Source organism: Eptesicus fuscus, chromosome 23 (genome assembly GCF_027574615.1).
Source record: "Eptesicus fuscus isolate TK198812 chromosome 23, DD_ASM_mEF_20220401, whole genome shotgun sequence".
Taxonomy (NCBI): Eukaryota; Metazoa; Chordata; class Mammalia; order Chiroptera; family Vespertilionidae; genus Eptesicus; species Eptesicus fuscus.
Window position 1 is genome coordinate 23,036,162 of NC_072495.1, and position 14,973 is coordinate 23,051,134.

The window sequence follows — 14,973 nt, forward strand, 5'->3', positions numbered from 1 at the left end:
GGGGCTCCTGGGAGGCCCCTGCGGGCCCCAGACACGTGACGGCCAAGCACCCCCATCAGCGAAGGCCCTCGGCGGGCCCTGGCCGCAGTCCCAGCCGAAGGCCAGGCCGGAGCCGCCCTGCTCGCTCAGCGGCTCCCAGGACCGAGGTTTCACAATCAGTGGTGCAAGGCCTCCGCTCGGGGCTGGTGCGATTTGCAGGAAAAACGGGGGGACAGCGAAGGGGGCGCATGCGTCCCGCCTCCGGGTGATGCGGCAGGAGCTTCCTGTGCGCACAGTGCCGGCCACGGCCCGTCCGACTGCGGTCCCCGCTCCCGGGGGCCCCACGGCTCTGCCCATCGGCCCGGCTGATCGCCAGGAGCGTTAACTTCCCCGTTTCACAGATGGAGAAGGGGGGCCTGCGCCACTCGGCGGGGCCACGGGCCCGGCTCCAGCGTCCCCTTCCTCCCGCCGCCTCACTCACCGTCTTTCCTGCAGAACAGTCCGAGCCCGGCGATCCCCGCACTTGGGGCCGAGCAGGGAAGGGGTCACCGCCAGGCGTGGCGAGCTCGCACCCGTGCACGCCGGAGGCAGCACGGCCGAGAAGCCCCAGAATATTCCTTCTAAAGGGGAGTCTCTGAACACGGGGCTCGGGCGCTCCAGGCGGACGGCTGTGCTCAGGTGACGTGACGGGGACCGGCTCATGCTGAGACGAGGCAGCACCGTGCACAGCGGCCGGTCCCTCCGCCCCGCCCGGTGCCTTTGCTGGTTTTGGTCTGCACCCTTCGGCCGCGGTAAACCATCCACGTGAGGCTGATGGGGTTTCTGAGTTCTGTGAGTCCTTCCAGCAAATCCCCGAACCGCGGGGCCGTGGGGACCCCAGACACGGGACCCGTCCGGTCCCTCCGTGAGTAAGGCACAGACAAGCGTCCCTGGTCACTTTATTCAAACAATACACCTCTGTTCTGTGTCAATTTAAGAACTGGGAGGAATCAGAGAAAGCCTCATATATTAAATTTTTAAATAGATTCTTTGAATTCAAAAATAGGGTCCTCGGGGAGGCACGGGGGTGGCCTGGTCCCAGCCAACACCCCCCCCACCCCCCACCCCGCACAGGAGGGAGGCGGCCAGGCCACTTCGTAGAAAAAGTTCTCGCGGGAAAAATATAAAAACCAAGTTTCCGAGGCGGCACTGTGTCCGCACTCGCCGTCCTCCATCCCGGAGGGTCCGAAGGCAGCGTGCTTCCAGGAAGGTTCTCGATGACCCGGCTTTGCGAACATATGCACACACACCCCTCGGTAGCAGTCCCGTCTGCCGGTTAATAGCAAGCAATATGCTTGGATCAGAGTCCGATTTCCACTGGAGGCGGCTTCTCCCCTCCCGGCGGCAGCCGCTGGCGGGGACCTGGAGGCAGGAGCAGCCGTGAGCCCAGCTCCTCCCTGTGCCCGTGACCGCAGAACGAGATGGGAGGCTCTCCCCGCATCGCAGCCTGCACCCCGGCCTCAGACACCCTTTCCTCACGTAGGAAGAGCCAGCAGCAGGGACTGTTGGGGGGGTGGGGAGGATTAGCATTGAGTCCAGGCCAACCCCGAGCCAGGAAGGAGCTGGCGCCCTGGTCTGCGGGGCCCGGTTTAAACAGAGAAGCTCGGGGAGCCGGCTTTGGCCGGGGCGGGCGGGGTGGGGGGCGGCCAGGATTCTATGATGAACGGGCAGGAGCGAGCAGGGCGGGCAGAGAAAGAGAGAAACAGGGGACCTGTGTTCCCATGAGGTTCTTTTCTCTGGGATTAAGCAGACTCCGGGGTCTGAGCACAAGTTAGGGTGGGGACCCTGAGAGTGACGGGCCGGGGTGTCTCCAGCCTGGCACGTGGGTGTAAAGTGTATTTTTTTTTATGAAAAAATATGCTGATTATTAAAAAATAAGATGAGACTAAAAATAGTCTGGGCTAGAAGCTGTTTCCGTTTAAGAAACACGGGGAGATACCCAGGCCAGTTCCTCCTCGCGTCTCCCTGACCGGGTCAGAGGCGGGGACGCCGGGAGCTCCCTCCCTGCTGGGTTCTCTACTCCATGCCAGGGCCATGGCGAGGCCCAGCACCCGCCCCGTCAGCTCTCTCGCAGGTGGGCCGTGACGAAAGCCCATTCTCCAGATGTGGAAAACGGAGGCTGAGAGGAGTCAAACGTGAAGCGAGTCCTTAAATCTTTGACTTAAGTTCAAACCCAAGTTTGGAGCCCGTTCCACTGCCCCTCAGCAAACACAGACGGGTAAACACTTTCGATAAAAGCAAACTGGGGAGATGTCTTTTGGGGCGGGGGGGGGAGGGTCTGCCCTCTGTGGCTGTCTGCCTTGGGCAAGTCAAGTCCTTCTGTGGGGCCTGGTTTCTCTTCCGTAAAATGGGACGATGCACCCGCCTCCCAGGGCCGCTGAGGGTGAGTGAGTAACGGGAGCCTCGGCCCAGGCTGTGGGGTTATCCTTGGACCAGACCTGCCTGTGGGAACTGGGAGAAACTTCGCTGCTCTGGGCCAAACCTGATGTGTTAACAGAATCCGGCCTGGCAGGCGGCATTCCACGCCATGATGATCCCAGGATCCCCCATCACTGGTCCTGGGGCCCCTCCCTAAAGCCAGATGATCCCAGGATCCCCCATCACTGGTCCTGGGGCCCTTCCCTAAAGCCAGATGATCCCAGGATCCCCCATCACTGGTCCTGGGGCCCCTCCCTAAAGCCAGATGATCCCAGGATCCCCCATCACTGGTCATGGAGCCCTTCCCTAAAGTCAGATGATCCCAGGATCCCCCATCACTGGTCCTGGGGCCCTTCCCTAAAGCCAGATGATCCCAGGATCCCCCATCACTGGTCCTGGGGCCCCTCTCTAAAGCCAGACGAACCTTCCTCTGGCCGGCTCAGCACGGAGCCCTGCCCAGCCGCCCAGAGCAGGAGACTGAACCTTGATTCTATAAATAGCTCCCTGGCCGGTCACCATGGAAACCGCCCAGAGGGGTGGGTCAGCCCACCTTGGGGGACACTCCTCCCCAGGGAGGCTCTGGAAGGACCAGCTTTTCAGAAAAGTGGCTCCTGGGCTCGGAAGCGCGGAGTGCCCGAGGGCGGGGCCTACCTGGAAATCACGAGCTTCCCCCGGGGGAGGCGGTGCCGTTCTGGCTCACCTGCGGGAAGACACGGGACGTCACGCCATGTGGGTGCCAGGGGCTCGCGGCCCCGTGGTCCACCCCTCAGCATCACGGTCCGGCACGCACCCTCACCATCATGTATTTCCTGCACCCCTACTATGTGCTGGGTGCGGGGAAACGTGAGCCGGACAGACCAGGCCTGTTCTCATGTAGCTCACATTCTAGGGCAGTGATGGCGAACCTGTGTCACACGTGTCAGCACTGACACGCGTGTTCATTTCTGATTAGACTCTAACTCCAAGACCCTAGTCGCAAATGTTTCATCCTCAGGAGCAGCAAATGTTTCATCCTCGGCATGCGGGCCGCGTGTCATCAGAAATGGCCATGCGTGTCAGTGCTGACACGCGTGTCACAGGTTGGCCATCACTGCTCTAGGGGGAGGGGCTGAAGCACCCAACAGGCAAGATGCTGCCCACGCCCGGCAACGCCCGGCAACGCCCGGCCACACGCGGGCCGCCTGGAGAGACGGCGGTGGGGCTGCTTCGCCCGGTGGGAGGGCCGATACGGGGTGGCCGCGGTGCGATGAAGAGCCAACATCTGACCTTTGACCTGCGCCTGGCACACAGCTCCCCAACCCCGCGGCGGCTCCAGTATGCTAATGAGGTGGCCGGTGGCCGGGGGCCCACCAAGCTTCAGGATGGGGGGCTGCCCGGAGGACCAAGGCGTGGTTAGACGGGTGGGACTCTCAGCACCACCCCCCCCCCCCACCTTAGTAATCACTGGCCTGTGACGCAGAGTCCTGCCCCCTTCCTGACACTGCCCAGAACTCCCAGCTTCCAGCGGGAGGGAGTGCACCCCGAGGCCACGGAGCGCTGCCCCCTCCACCCCCTGCTGGGCGCCTCCTCCACGTGGCTGTTCCTAAACTGCATCCTTCAAACCCGAGGAGGGGGCGTCGCGGGAAACCCCCAAATGTTTGGGTGTCCTGGGCACCCCCTTGCGGCGGGCGCCTGGCGGGGCGGTCCGCCGGGACGGCGCCTCCACCTGCAGGGGCAGCTCCGGGAGACAGTGCCGGGCCGAACCGAGACCAGCTGGTGTCCAGAGAACCAGAGGACGGGCTGCCAGCTGACTGCACTCCACAGCCACAACCCAGAAGGCGGAGGGCGTCCCCCCAGACGGAGGTCAGAGGTCGGGTGGGAAAGCATCCCGCTGCGGAGCCCTGGAGGGTTTAGGGTTTAGGGTTTAGGGTTTGGGGTTTGGGGTTTGGGGTTTAAAGGTTAGGGCTAGAGCTAGGGGTTAGGACTAGGGCTAGGGTCAGGGTCAGGGGGTTAGGGCTAGAGGGTTAGGGCCAGGGCCAGGGCTAGGGTTTAGGGCAGTGATGGCGAACCTATGACACACGTGTCAGCACTGACACGCGTAGCCATTTCTGATGACACGCAGCCGCTGAGGCGGCCGCATGCCGAGGATGAAACATTTATATTATTTAAACTATAAATACCGCAAAATAATGTTTTGTCCTCAAAGTGACACACTACCCGAGTTATGCGAAGTTTTTTGGCGAAGTTTGACACACCAAGCTCAAAAGGTTGCCCATCACTGGTTTAGGGTAATGGATAGATATAGGGATAGGGCTAAGGTTTAGGGTTCAGGGCTAGAGTTTATGGTTTAGGTTTAGGGTATAGGGGTTAGGATCAGGGTAAGGGGGTAGAGTGAGGGTTATAGGGTGAGGGTTAGAAGGTGAGGGTGAGGATCAGGATGAGGGTGAGGATCTGTGAGGTTCAGGTGAGGGTGAGGGAGGGGGTGTGGGTTGGGGCTAGGGTCAGGGTCAGGGTCAGGGTCAGGATCAGGGTTTAGGGTCAGGATCAGGGTTTAGGGTCAGGGTCAGGGTTTGAGGGTGAGGGTTTGAGGGTTAGGGTTAGAATGAGGGTGAGGGTGAGGGTTGGCTTAGGTTAGGGTTAGGGTTAGAGGGTTAAGGGGTTAGGGTTAGGGGGTGATGGGTTTAGCGTGATGGGTTCAGAGTGATGGGATTAGGTTGATGGGTTTATGTTGATGGGATTAGGTTGATGGGTTTAGGGTTTGGGTTGGGGTCTAGGGTTTAGGGCTAGGCTTAGGGCCAGGGCCAGGGGCAGGGCCTCGGCCAGGGGCTAGGGGTTTAGGGGTTAGGGGCTAGAGTCAGGGTCAGGGTTTTCAGGGTAGGGTTAGGATAAGGGTTTAAGGGGGAGAGGGAAGGTAAGGGTGAGAGTGAGGGTGAGGGTGAGGGTGAGGGTTGGCTTAGTGCGAGGGCAAGGGCGGGGCCTGGGGCTGGGGTTTAGGGTACAGGGTTTAGGGTTAAGTTGAGGGTGAGGGTTAGAGGGTTAGGGTTATGGGGTGATGGGATTAGGTTTTTGGGTTTATGTTGATGGGTTTAGGGTTGGGGTCTAGGGTTTAGGGCTAGGGCTAGGGCCAGGGCCAGGGCCAGGGCCATGGACAGGGCCAAGGCCAGGGCTAGGGGCTAGGATTTGGGGTTAGGGGCTAGGGTCAGGGTCAGGGTTTAAGGTTAGGGTGAGGGTTTGAAGGTGAGGATGAGGGTGAGGGTTTTAGGGTTAGGTTGAGGGTGAGGGTTGGGTTAGGGTGAGGGCAAGGGCGGGGCCTGGGGCTGGGGTTTAGGCTTTAGGGTTAGAGGGTTAGGGTTATGGGGTGATGGGATTAGGTCTTTGGGTTTATGTTGATGGGATTAGGTTGATGGGTTTAGGGCTAGGGCTAGGGCCAGGGCCAGAGCCAGGGCCAGGGCCATGGACAGGGCCAAGGCCAGGGCTAGGGGCTAGGGGTTAGGGGCTAGGGTTACGGGCTAGGGTCAGGGTCAGAGTTCAAGGTTAGGGTCAGGGTCAGGGTCAGGATCAGTGGTTAGGGTCAGGGTTTAAGGTTAGGGTGAGGGTTTGAAGGTGAGGATGAGGGTGAGGGTTTTAGGGTTAGGGTGAGGGTGAGGGTTGGCTTAGGGCGAGAGCAAGGGCGGGGCCTGTGGCTGGGTTTAGGGTTTAGGGTACAGGGTTTAGGGTTAAGTTGAGGGTGAGGGTTAGAGGGTTAGGGTTATGGGGTGATGGGATTAGGTTGATCAGGTTATGTTGACGAGATTACGTTGATCAGTTTATGTTGATCAGTTTATGTTGACGAGATTACGTTGATCAGTTTATGTTGATCAGGTTATGTAGATGAGTTTATGTTGATCAGCTTACGTTGATCAGGTTATGTTGACAAGATTACGTCGACGAGATTACATTGATCAGTTTATGTTGATCAGTTTATGTTGACGAGATTACGTTGATCAGTTTATGTTGATCAGTTTATGTTGACGAGATTACATTGATCAGTTTATGTTGATCAGGTTATGTTGATCAGGTTATGTTGATGAGATTACGTCGATCGGGTTATGTTGATGAGATTATGTTGATCAGTTTATGTTGACGGGATTAGGGTTGGGGTCTGGGGTATAGGGCCAGGGCCAGGGCCAGGGGCAGGGCCTCGGCCAGGGGCTAGGGGTTTAGGGGTTAGGGGCTAGAGTCAGGGTCAGGGTTTTAGGTTAGGGTGAGGGGGTGAGGGTGAGGGTTTTAGGGTTAGGTTGAGGGTGAGGGTTAGAGGGTTAGGGTTATGGGGTGATGGAATTACGTTGATCAGTTTATGTTGACGAGATTACGTTGATCAGTTTATGTTGATGAGATTACGTCGATCGGGTTATGTTGATGAGATTACGTCAACATAACCTGATCAACGTAAGGGCAAGGGCGGGGCCTGGGGCTGGGGTTTAGGGTTTAGGGTACAGGGTTTAGGGTTAGGGTTATGGGGTGATGGGATTAGGTTTTTTGGTTTATGTTGATGGGATTAGGTTGATGGGTTTAGGGTTAGGGTTGGGGTCTAGGGTTTAGGGCTAGGGCTAGGGCCAGGGCCAGAGCCAGGGCCAGGGCCATGGACAGGGCCAAGGCCAGGGTTAGGGGCTAGGGGTTAGGAGCTAGGGTTACGGGCTAGGGTCAGGGTCAGGGAACAAGGTTAGGGTCAGGATCAGTGGTTAGGGTCAGGGTTTAAGGTTAGGGTGAGGGTTTGAAGGTGAGGATGAGGGTGAGGGTTTTAGGGTTAGGGTGAGGGTGAGGGTTGGCTTAGGGCGAGGGCAAGGGCGGGGCCTGGGGCTGGGGTTTAGGGTACAGGGTTTAGGGTTAAGTTGAGGGTGAGGGTTAGAGGGTTAGGGTTATGGGGTGATGGGATTAGGTTTTTGGGTTTATGTTGATGGAATTAGGTTGATGGGTTCATATTGATGGGATTGTGTAGATTGGGTTAGTACGATTGGATTATGTTGATGGGCATATGATGATGTGATTATGGTTGATTGGTTTAGATGATGGGATTATGTTTGATGGGTTTAGGGTGATGGGATTATGTTTGATGGGTTTAGGGTGGTGGGGTTATGTTTGATGGGTTTAGGGTGATGGGATTATGTTTGATGGGTTTAGGGTGATGGGATTATGGTTGATGGGTTTGGGGTGATGGGGTTATGTTTGATGGGTTTAGGGTGGTGGGGTTATGGTTGATGGGTTTAGGGTATTGGGATTATGGTTGATGGGTTTAGATGATGGGATTATGGTTGATGGGATTAGGGTGATGGGATTATGTTTGATGGGTTTAGGGTGATGGGATTATGTTTGATGGGTTTAGGGTGATGGGATTATGTTTGATGGGTTTAGGGTGGTGGGATTATGTTTGATGGGTATAGATGATGGGATTATGTTTGATGGGTTTAGATGATGGGATTATGTTTGATGGGTTTAGGGTGATGGGATTATGTTTGATGGGTTTAGATGATGGGATTATGGTTGATGGGTTTAGGGTGATGGGATTATGGTTGATGGGTTTAGGGTGATGGATTATGGTTGATGGGTTTAGGGTGATGGGATTATGTTTGATGGGTTTAGGGTGATGGGATTATGGTTGATGGATTATGTTTGATGGGTTTAGATGATGGGATTATGTTTGATGGGTTTAGGGTGATGGGGTTATGTTTGATGGGTTTAGGGTGATGGGATTATGTTTGATGGGTTTAGGGTGATGGATTATGTTTGATGGGTTTAGGGTGATGGGATTATGTTTGATGGGTTTAGATGATGGGATTATGTTTGATGGGTTTAGATGATGGGATTATGTTTGATGGGTTTAGATGATGGGATTATGTTTGATGGGTTTAGGGTGATGGGATTATGTTTGATGGTTTTGGGGTGATGGGATTATGTTTGATGGGTTTAGATGATGGGATTATGGTTGATGGGTTTAGGGTGATGGGATTATGTTTGATGGGTTTAGGGTGATGGGATTATGTTTGATGGGTTTAGGGTGATGGGGTTATGGTTGATGGGTTTGGGGTGATGGGATTATGGTTGATGGGTTTAGATGATGGGATTATGGTTGATGGGTTTAGGGTGATGGGATTATGTTTGATGGGTTTAGGGTGATGGGGTTATGGTTGATGGGTTTAGGGTGATGGGATTATGTTTGATGGGTTTAGGGTGATGGGATTATGTTTGATGGGTTTGGGGTGATGGGATTATGGTTGATGGGTTTGGGGTGATGGGATTATGTTTGATGGGTTTAGGGTGATGGGATTATGTTTGATGGGTTTAGGGTGATGGGATTATGGTTGATGGGTTTAGATGATGGGATTATGGTTGATGGGATTAGGGTGATGGGATTATGTTTGATGGGTTTAGGGTGATGGGATTATGTTTGATGGGTTTAGGGTGATGGGGTTATGGTTGATGGGTTTGGGGTGATGGGATTATGGTTGATGGGTTTAGATGATGGGATTATGTTTGATGGGTTTAGGGTGATGGGATTATGGTTGATGGGTTTAGGGTGGTGGGGTTATGTTTGATGGGTTTAGGGTGGTGGGGTTATGGTTGATGGGTTTAGATGATGGGATTATGGTTGATGGGTTTAGGGTGATGGGATTATGGTTGATGGGTTTAGATGATGGGATTATGGTTGATGGGTTTGGGGTGATGGGGTTATGGTTGATGGGTTTAGGGTGATGGGATTATGGTTGATGGGTTTGGGGTGATGGGATTATGTTTGATGGGTTTAGATGATGGGATTATGGTTGATGGGTTTGGGGTGATGGGGTTATGTTTGATGGGTTTAGGGTGGTGGGGTTATGGTTGATGGGTTTAGGGTGATGGGATTATGTTTGATGGGTTTAGGGTGATGGGATTATGTTTGATGGGTTTGGGGTGATGGGATTATGTTTGATGGGTTTGGGGTGATGGGGTTATGGTTGATGGGTTTAGGGTGATGGGGTTATGTTTGATGGGTTTGGGGTGATGGGGTTATGGTTGATGGGTTTGGGGTGATGGGATTATGTTTGATGGGTTTGGGGTGATGGGATTATGTTTGATGGGTTTGGGGTGATGGGGTTATGGTTGATGGGTTTGGGGTGATGGGATTATGTTTGATGGGTTTGGGGTGATGGGATTATGTTTGATGGGTTTTGGGTGATGGGATTATGTTTGATGGGTTTAGATGATGGGGTTATGGTTGATGGGTTTAGGGTGATGGGGTTATGGTTGATGGGTTTGGGGTGATGGGATTGTGTTTGATGGGTTTAGTGTGATGGGATTATGGTTGATGCTTCTATGGTGTTGGGGTTATCTTGAAGGTGGAAAGTGTCTGATTGCAGCGCACCCCCCCCCCCCCGGCTTCTGTTGGTTCTTGTTTCATCACTGTTTTGGTTAAAACAGGTGAGAAATGAGTGCTGACTAATTCTAGCACCATTTTTAAAAATATATATTTGTATTGATTTCAGGAAGGGAGGGAGAGAGAGACAGAAACATCAATGATGAGTGAGAATCATGGATCGGCTGCCTCCTGCACGAATTTAGGGCTGTGTTTCTCTCTCGTCGGTGTTTCTCGCTCCCTTTCCCTTCCCCTCTCTCTAAAATCAGTAAAAACATATTTTTAATGAAAACAAAGGCTTAAGACAGGAAGTTCCCACCAATTCCCTCCAACTGCTTTCCAGTCCAAGACCAGGTGCAGGGAGGGGCTCAGGCAGAGGGCGGTTGAGACCTGGCCCCGCTGGTCACTCAGAGGGCCTCTGGCCCGACCCTCCTCCCCTCCCCACCCCCCTCCCCCCTTCCCACCCCACCCTCACCCTCACCCCACCCTATCCCACCCTCATCCCACCCTCACCCCCATCCCCACCTCACCCCACCCCCTCCCCCTCCCCCCTCCCTCACTCCACCCTATCCCACCCTCACCCCACCCCCACCCTCACCCTCACCCCACCCCACCCCCCCCCACCCTCACCCTCACCCTCACCCTCACCCCACCCCACCCAGTATCCTGATGGGGGACTATTGCCCACAGTAGAGCGGCGAGGGTCACGCACACAGCTAGCGGTACAGCCGGGCACACAGAACTCACAATCCCTGTGGGGTTTCTAACCTGGAAATGTCCTTTCAGATTGGCTGGTGTCTTATAGTCCCCTTTCAACACCTACAAAAGGGAAAAGAAATGTCACTTTCATGGATCTGATGACGAAATAAAATTCAGTCCATTATCTCCACATCCATGCACCTTCCCACCCGACCATCCATATACTTACCTATCCCGCCACTCGCCTATCCATCCACCCACCCGTCCATCCATTAACTTACCTATCCCTGCCACTCGCCTATCCATCCACCCACCCGACCATCCATATACTTACCTATCCCGCCACTCGCCTATCCATCCACCCACCCGTCCATCCACGTGGCCAGCGTGGGGCGACCTGGGCCATGTCCTTCACCACGTCCCCAGCGATGTGACCAATCCCTGGGAGAGTGCTCCCAGGCTCACGGAAAGACAATTTCACTAACACTGGGGTCCTTTCAACCACTGAGTGCTGTACCCCAGGATCCATGACAGAAATACACACAAGCACATACATGTACACACACACATGCACATGCACACACACACACACAAGGCTTTCAACAAAGGACCTTAACTTGGCAGTTCCCCTCTAAAGACTAAACAACTATCCGGTCCAGCCGGCGGGGCTCAGTGGCTGAGCATCGACCTATGAACTAGGAGGTGCTGGTTCGATTCCCGGTCCGGGCACACGCCTGGGCTGCAGTCTCGATCCCAGTGTGGGGCGTGCAGGAGGCAGCCGATCCATCATTCTCTCCCATCATGGATGTTTCTATCCCTCTCTCTCTCCCTCTCCCTCCCTCTCTCTGAAACCAATAAAGGGGAAGTGAGACGGGAGAAATAAAGTCAAATTAGTTCACAGATGGGCCTGCGGGTTGGCCGCTACAGAGCGTGAGGCAGTTGGCTTTGAGCTTCCTTGTGGCCCCAGCAAACATGGAAATAGAGCAGTCACATGATCCTCCTGGACACAGCTCCGGGATCAAGGCGCTTATTGTTATTTTCTCAGACGGCGGGGGCTCGCACCCCGCCACAGCTCGCCAGCACGCCTCCACGGATGCACGCCCACTCACCCGGTGTGTGTTGTTGACGACGATGGGGTCAGGGTTGCCGTAGTTGGGAGGGTTTGCGTAGGGGTCGTAGCCGAGCCGAGCCAGCATGGGGGCGATCTGGGCCATGTCCCGCACCACGTCCCCGGGAATGTGCCCCGTCCACCTGGAGAGCGCTTCCAGGTTCACGGGCTTGATGACCTGGTCGGTGGACCGCTCGATCCTGCGGAGAGAGGGCAGGCTGCAGGGTGCGGGCAGACCCGGGCGCCCCGGGGAGACCGGAGGGACCGGGGCCCATCCACTGTGAGACCGCGGACAGGTCACGGGCCTGGTCACGCCCTCTGTGCCGGGGGGGTGGGGGGGTGGGGGGGTACAGCACGCGAGGGGAGGGAGCAAGGCCCAGGCAGAGAGCACTGTTGGGCCTCACTTCTGCTTCCTTGATGCCTCTGACGTTTTACCAGGACCTTTTGTTCATGCGGCGGAGGCGGACGGTCTGCTCTTGGGAAAGAATTGCCCAACGCTCACGGGGAGGCCGAGTCCCTGTGGCCGCCACTCCCAGCATCCCCAGCGCCTCATCTTGGCTCTTCAGAGCACATCCTCCCGACCCTTTTTCTGAGCCTTAAATAATAGAGGAGCTAAGAGCTGACTCAGGAGCCAGGCTGTCTGGGTTCAAAGGCCAGCTGTACCAGCCCAACGGTGGGGGGTGGGGCTGGGGGGGGGGGGAGCTGCTGCCCTCGGGCCTGTGTCCTCAGCTGTAATTCGAGAGCTGACAGCACCGCCTCCTGGCTGTTCTGAGGGGGAGTTAATGCAAGTGAATGAGTTAATGCGGAGAGAGGGCCGCGCTCCTCCTGCCCTGCTCGGTGCTCTGGGCTGAGGAGGGGGAGGAAGGCAGATAGCAGGGCAGAAGGAGGGTCCCGGACATGGGGGGCTCGAGAGCACACAGGCCTGGGCTCCGATCCCGGAGCCACACTCTGCTCCCCTCGGAGACCCAGTTTCCTCATCTGTAAAAAGGAGACCAGCCAAGTTCCTATGCCTTCCAGTTGCTATGGCGATTAAAAGGCTAGTGTTGCTGATGGATGTTTCTCTCTCATCGATGTTTCTAACTCTCCTCCCTCTCCCTTTCTCTCTGTAAAAAAATCAATAAAATATATTTTTAAAAATAAATAAAAGGCTAGTGCTTGTTGGGGGCTTACCTCAGTGCTTGCCAGAGAGCAGGCCCTTATTAAATGGCAGTGGTGGGGGGAGGACGAGAACCCAGGAAAAGCGTATCAACACCCACAAGGAGAACAGGAAGAGGAGCTCCTGGCCGGGCGGCGTGGCTCAGGGGTTGAGCGTCGACCTAGGAACCAGGAGGTCACGGTTCGATTCCCGGTCAGGGCACATGCTGAGGTTGTGGGCTCAATCCCCAGTGGGGGGCATGCAGGAGGCAGCCGATCCATGATTCTCACTCATCATTGATGTTTCTATCTATCTCTCCCTCTCAGAAATCAATAAAAATATATTTAAATAAATAAAACAATAAATAAATAAATAACAGAGTAGCCCCTAACGTGTTTACCCTCTTTGACGCTCACGGTTATCTATCTATAAGGTAGACAGGTTATAGTCCCAGGTGACAGATGAGGAAATGGAAGCACAGAGAGGCTGAGTCACTTGTTCAAGGTCACACAGCTAGAAAGTGGTGGAGCTGGGACTCAAACCCAGACAGACAGCCTGGTTCCAGAATCGGCGTTCGTGACCTGTGCCCACGGCAGCCTGGCTGTCAGGCATGTTGGAAGGTCGCTGATTCTGCCAGGAAAGAGGAGAGAGATGGCCCCTTGTTTGGATAAAGCAGCTGCGCCTCAGAGAGGCACGGTGGCTTTCCAAGGCCTCGCAGCTCGGGGAGGCGGAGCCCATCTCTCCTCCAGCGCCTCCGACCCCAGGCCCAGGACCTGGGGGGGCTGCCAGGGGCCACTCACTTGGACAGGGAGACGCCGCCAGGCTTGCCGATGAGGTCCTCGTGGTGCAGGACGGAGTCGCTCCAGGCGATGCCCAGGAAGTCCAGGATGAGCTGGAGGGAGCGCCGGGGGTGCAGCACCAGCTGCTCGTAGTACACGGGCAGGCACTTGTCCCGGCCCACCTCCAGGCACTGCGCGTACATCACCTCGATGGCCTTGTTCCACTTGGTGAGGCAGTCGCGGTAGCTGCTGAGGTCGAAGCCCGCGATGGTGACCTTGCGCGTGATCATGGAGTGCACGGAGGCGCGGCCGTCCCGCACCATCAGCAGGAACTTGGAGTTGGGGAAGAGGCGCGACAGGTAGACGGAGGACTTGAGCGTGAAGGGGTCCTTGTTGCAGAGCACGCGGGCCGGCTCGCCGTGCTTGGCGATCACCTCCAGGATGAAGGCCTGCATCGCCGCGTCCAGCACCTCGTCCGTCACGCCCGCCTCGTCCAGCCGCTGCTTCTCGCGGCCCGACTTGGACCAGGCCTGGCGCATGGCCAGCACGCGGGGGATGATGCGTGTCTCCTCGCCGCAGCGCACCTCGGGGTGGGCGTCCAGCATGGCGCGCATCAGCGTGGTGCCGCTGCGGGGCACGCCGCCCACGAAGATGAGCGGCATGGCCTTGCCGTAGCGGTACTCCACGTGGTCCGTGCCCACCACCACCAGGTCCTCCTGCTCCGGCCGCATGGCGGGCCAGCGGCTCCGCGGGCCCTTCAGCGCCGCCCGGCACTCCAGCACCTGCTGCCCCAGCTGGAAGGCCAGGAGCAGGGCCAGGGCGAGGCCGGCCGCCAGCAGCGCCCTCCGCACCGACAGGCGCATGCTGGGCCCGGGGCGCGGGGCCTGCGTCAGCGACGGGTCAGCCAGAGGCCCGCCGGGCTCACATCTGGGGAGAGAGGGACAGCGTGGTCAGCCCGGCCTGCGGGCCTTTGCCATGCGGACCCCATGGCAGCCACCGGGATGTGCCGGCATCGCCCAGAGCACGGGCTCCCGGGGCTGGGGCTTCATCTTCCCCAGAAGGCCCTCCAACCACCCAGGGGTGGGGCTGGCATCACCCCCAGGGGCAGTGCAACCTGATGGCCGGGGGCCATCAACTCCCAGCTTCCCCCCACCTCCTCCCGGCGGGACCTCACCCAGTTCCTTAACCACTCCATGCCCGGTTTCCTCATCTGATCAGTGGAAGGAGTAATAATTATTTTTAAACTGACAATCAGGATGTGGAGAACAATCGTGCTAGAACGTCAGTCTAGCAGCACATCCTTTCTGCCTGTTGTGTTCACGGCTCTCCCCGCTCCCAGCAGTGCCTGGCACCTAGCAGGTGCTCACTGAACATCTGTGGGATGTGCCTTGGCTGAATGAGCAGGGCCTGGCACAGCCTGAGTGCTGGGAAATGACCACTGTGGAGGAAGGAGGAAACTGAGGCACAG

The 14,973-nt window shown here is 56.6% G+C and overlaps 1 protein-coding gene across 7 annotated transcripts in view; it reads right to left on the bottom strand.

Moving 5' to 3' along the window:
• Positions 1 to 900: 900 nt before the first annotated feature.
• Positions 901 to 14,973, bottom strand: part of TPST2 (tyrosylprotein sulfotransferase 2) — a 42,793-nt gene continuing 28,720 nt past the window's right edge. For 2 of the 7 annotated variants that reach the window (XM_054712715.1, XM_054712711.1), the window contains 5 exons: positions 13,527 to 14,432; positions 11,593 to 11,791; positions 10,553 to 10,603; positions 3,088 to 3,136; positions 901 to 1,380 (listed from right to left, as the gene is read on the bottom strand). In XM_054712715.1, coding sequence (XP_054568690.1) covers positions 3,095 to 3,136; positions 10,553 to 10,603; positions 11,593 to 11,791; positions 13,527 to 14,368 — 1,134 coding nt within the window. In that variant the 5' untranslated portion in view covers positions 14,369 to 14,432 and the 3' untranslated portion in view covers positions 901 to 1,380; positions 3,088 to 3,094. The other 5 variants (XM_054712714.1, XM_054712710.1, XM_054712712.1 and 2 more) reach the window with 4 other exon arrangements.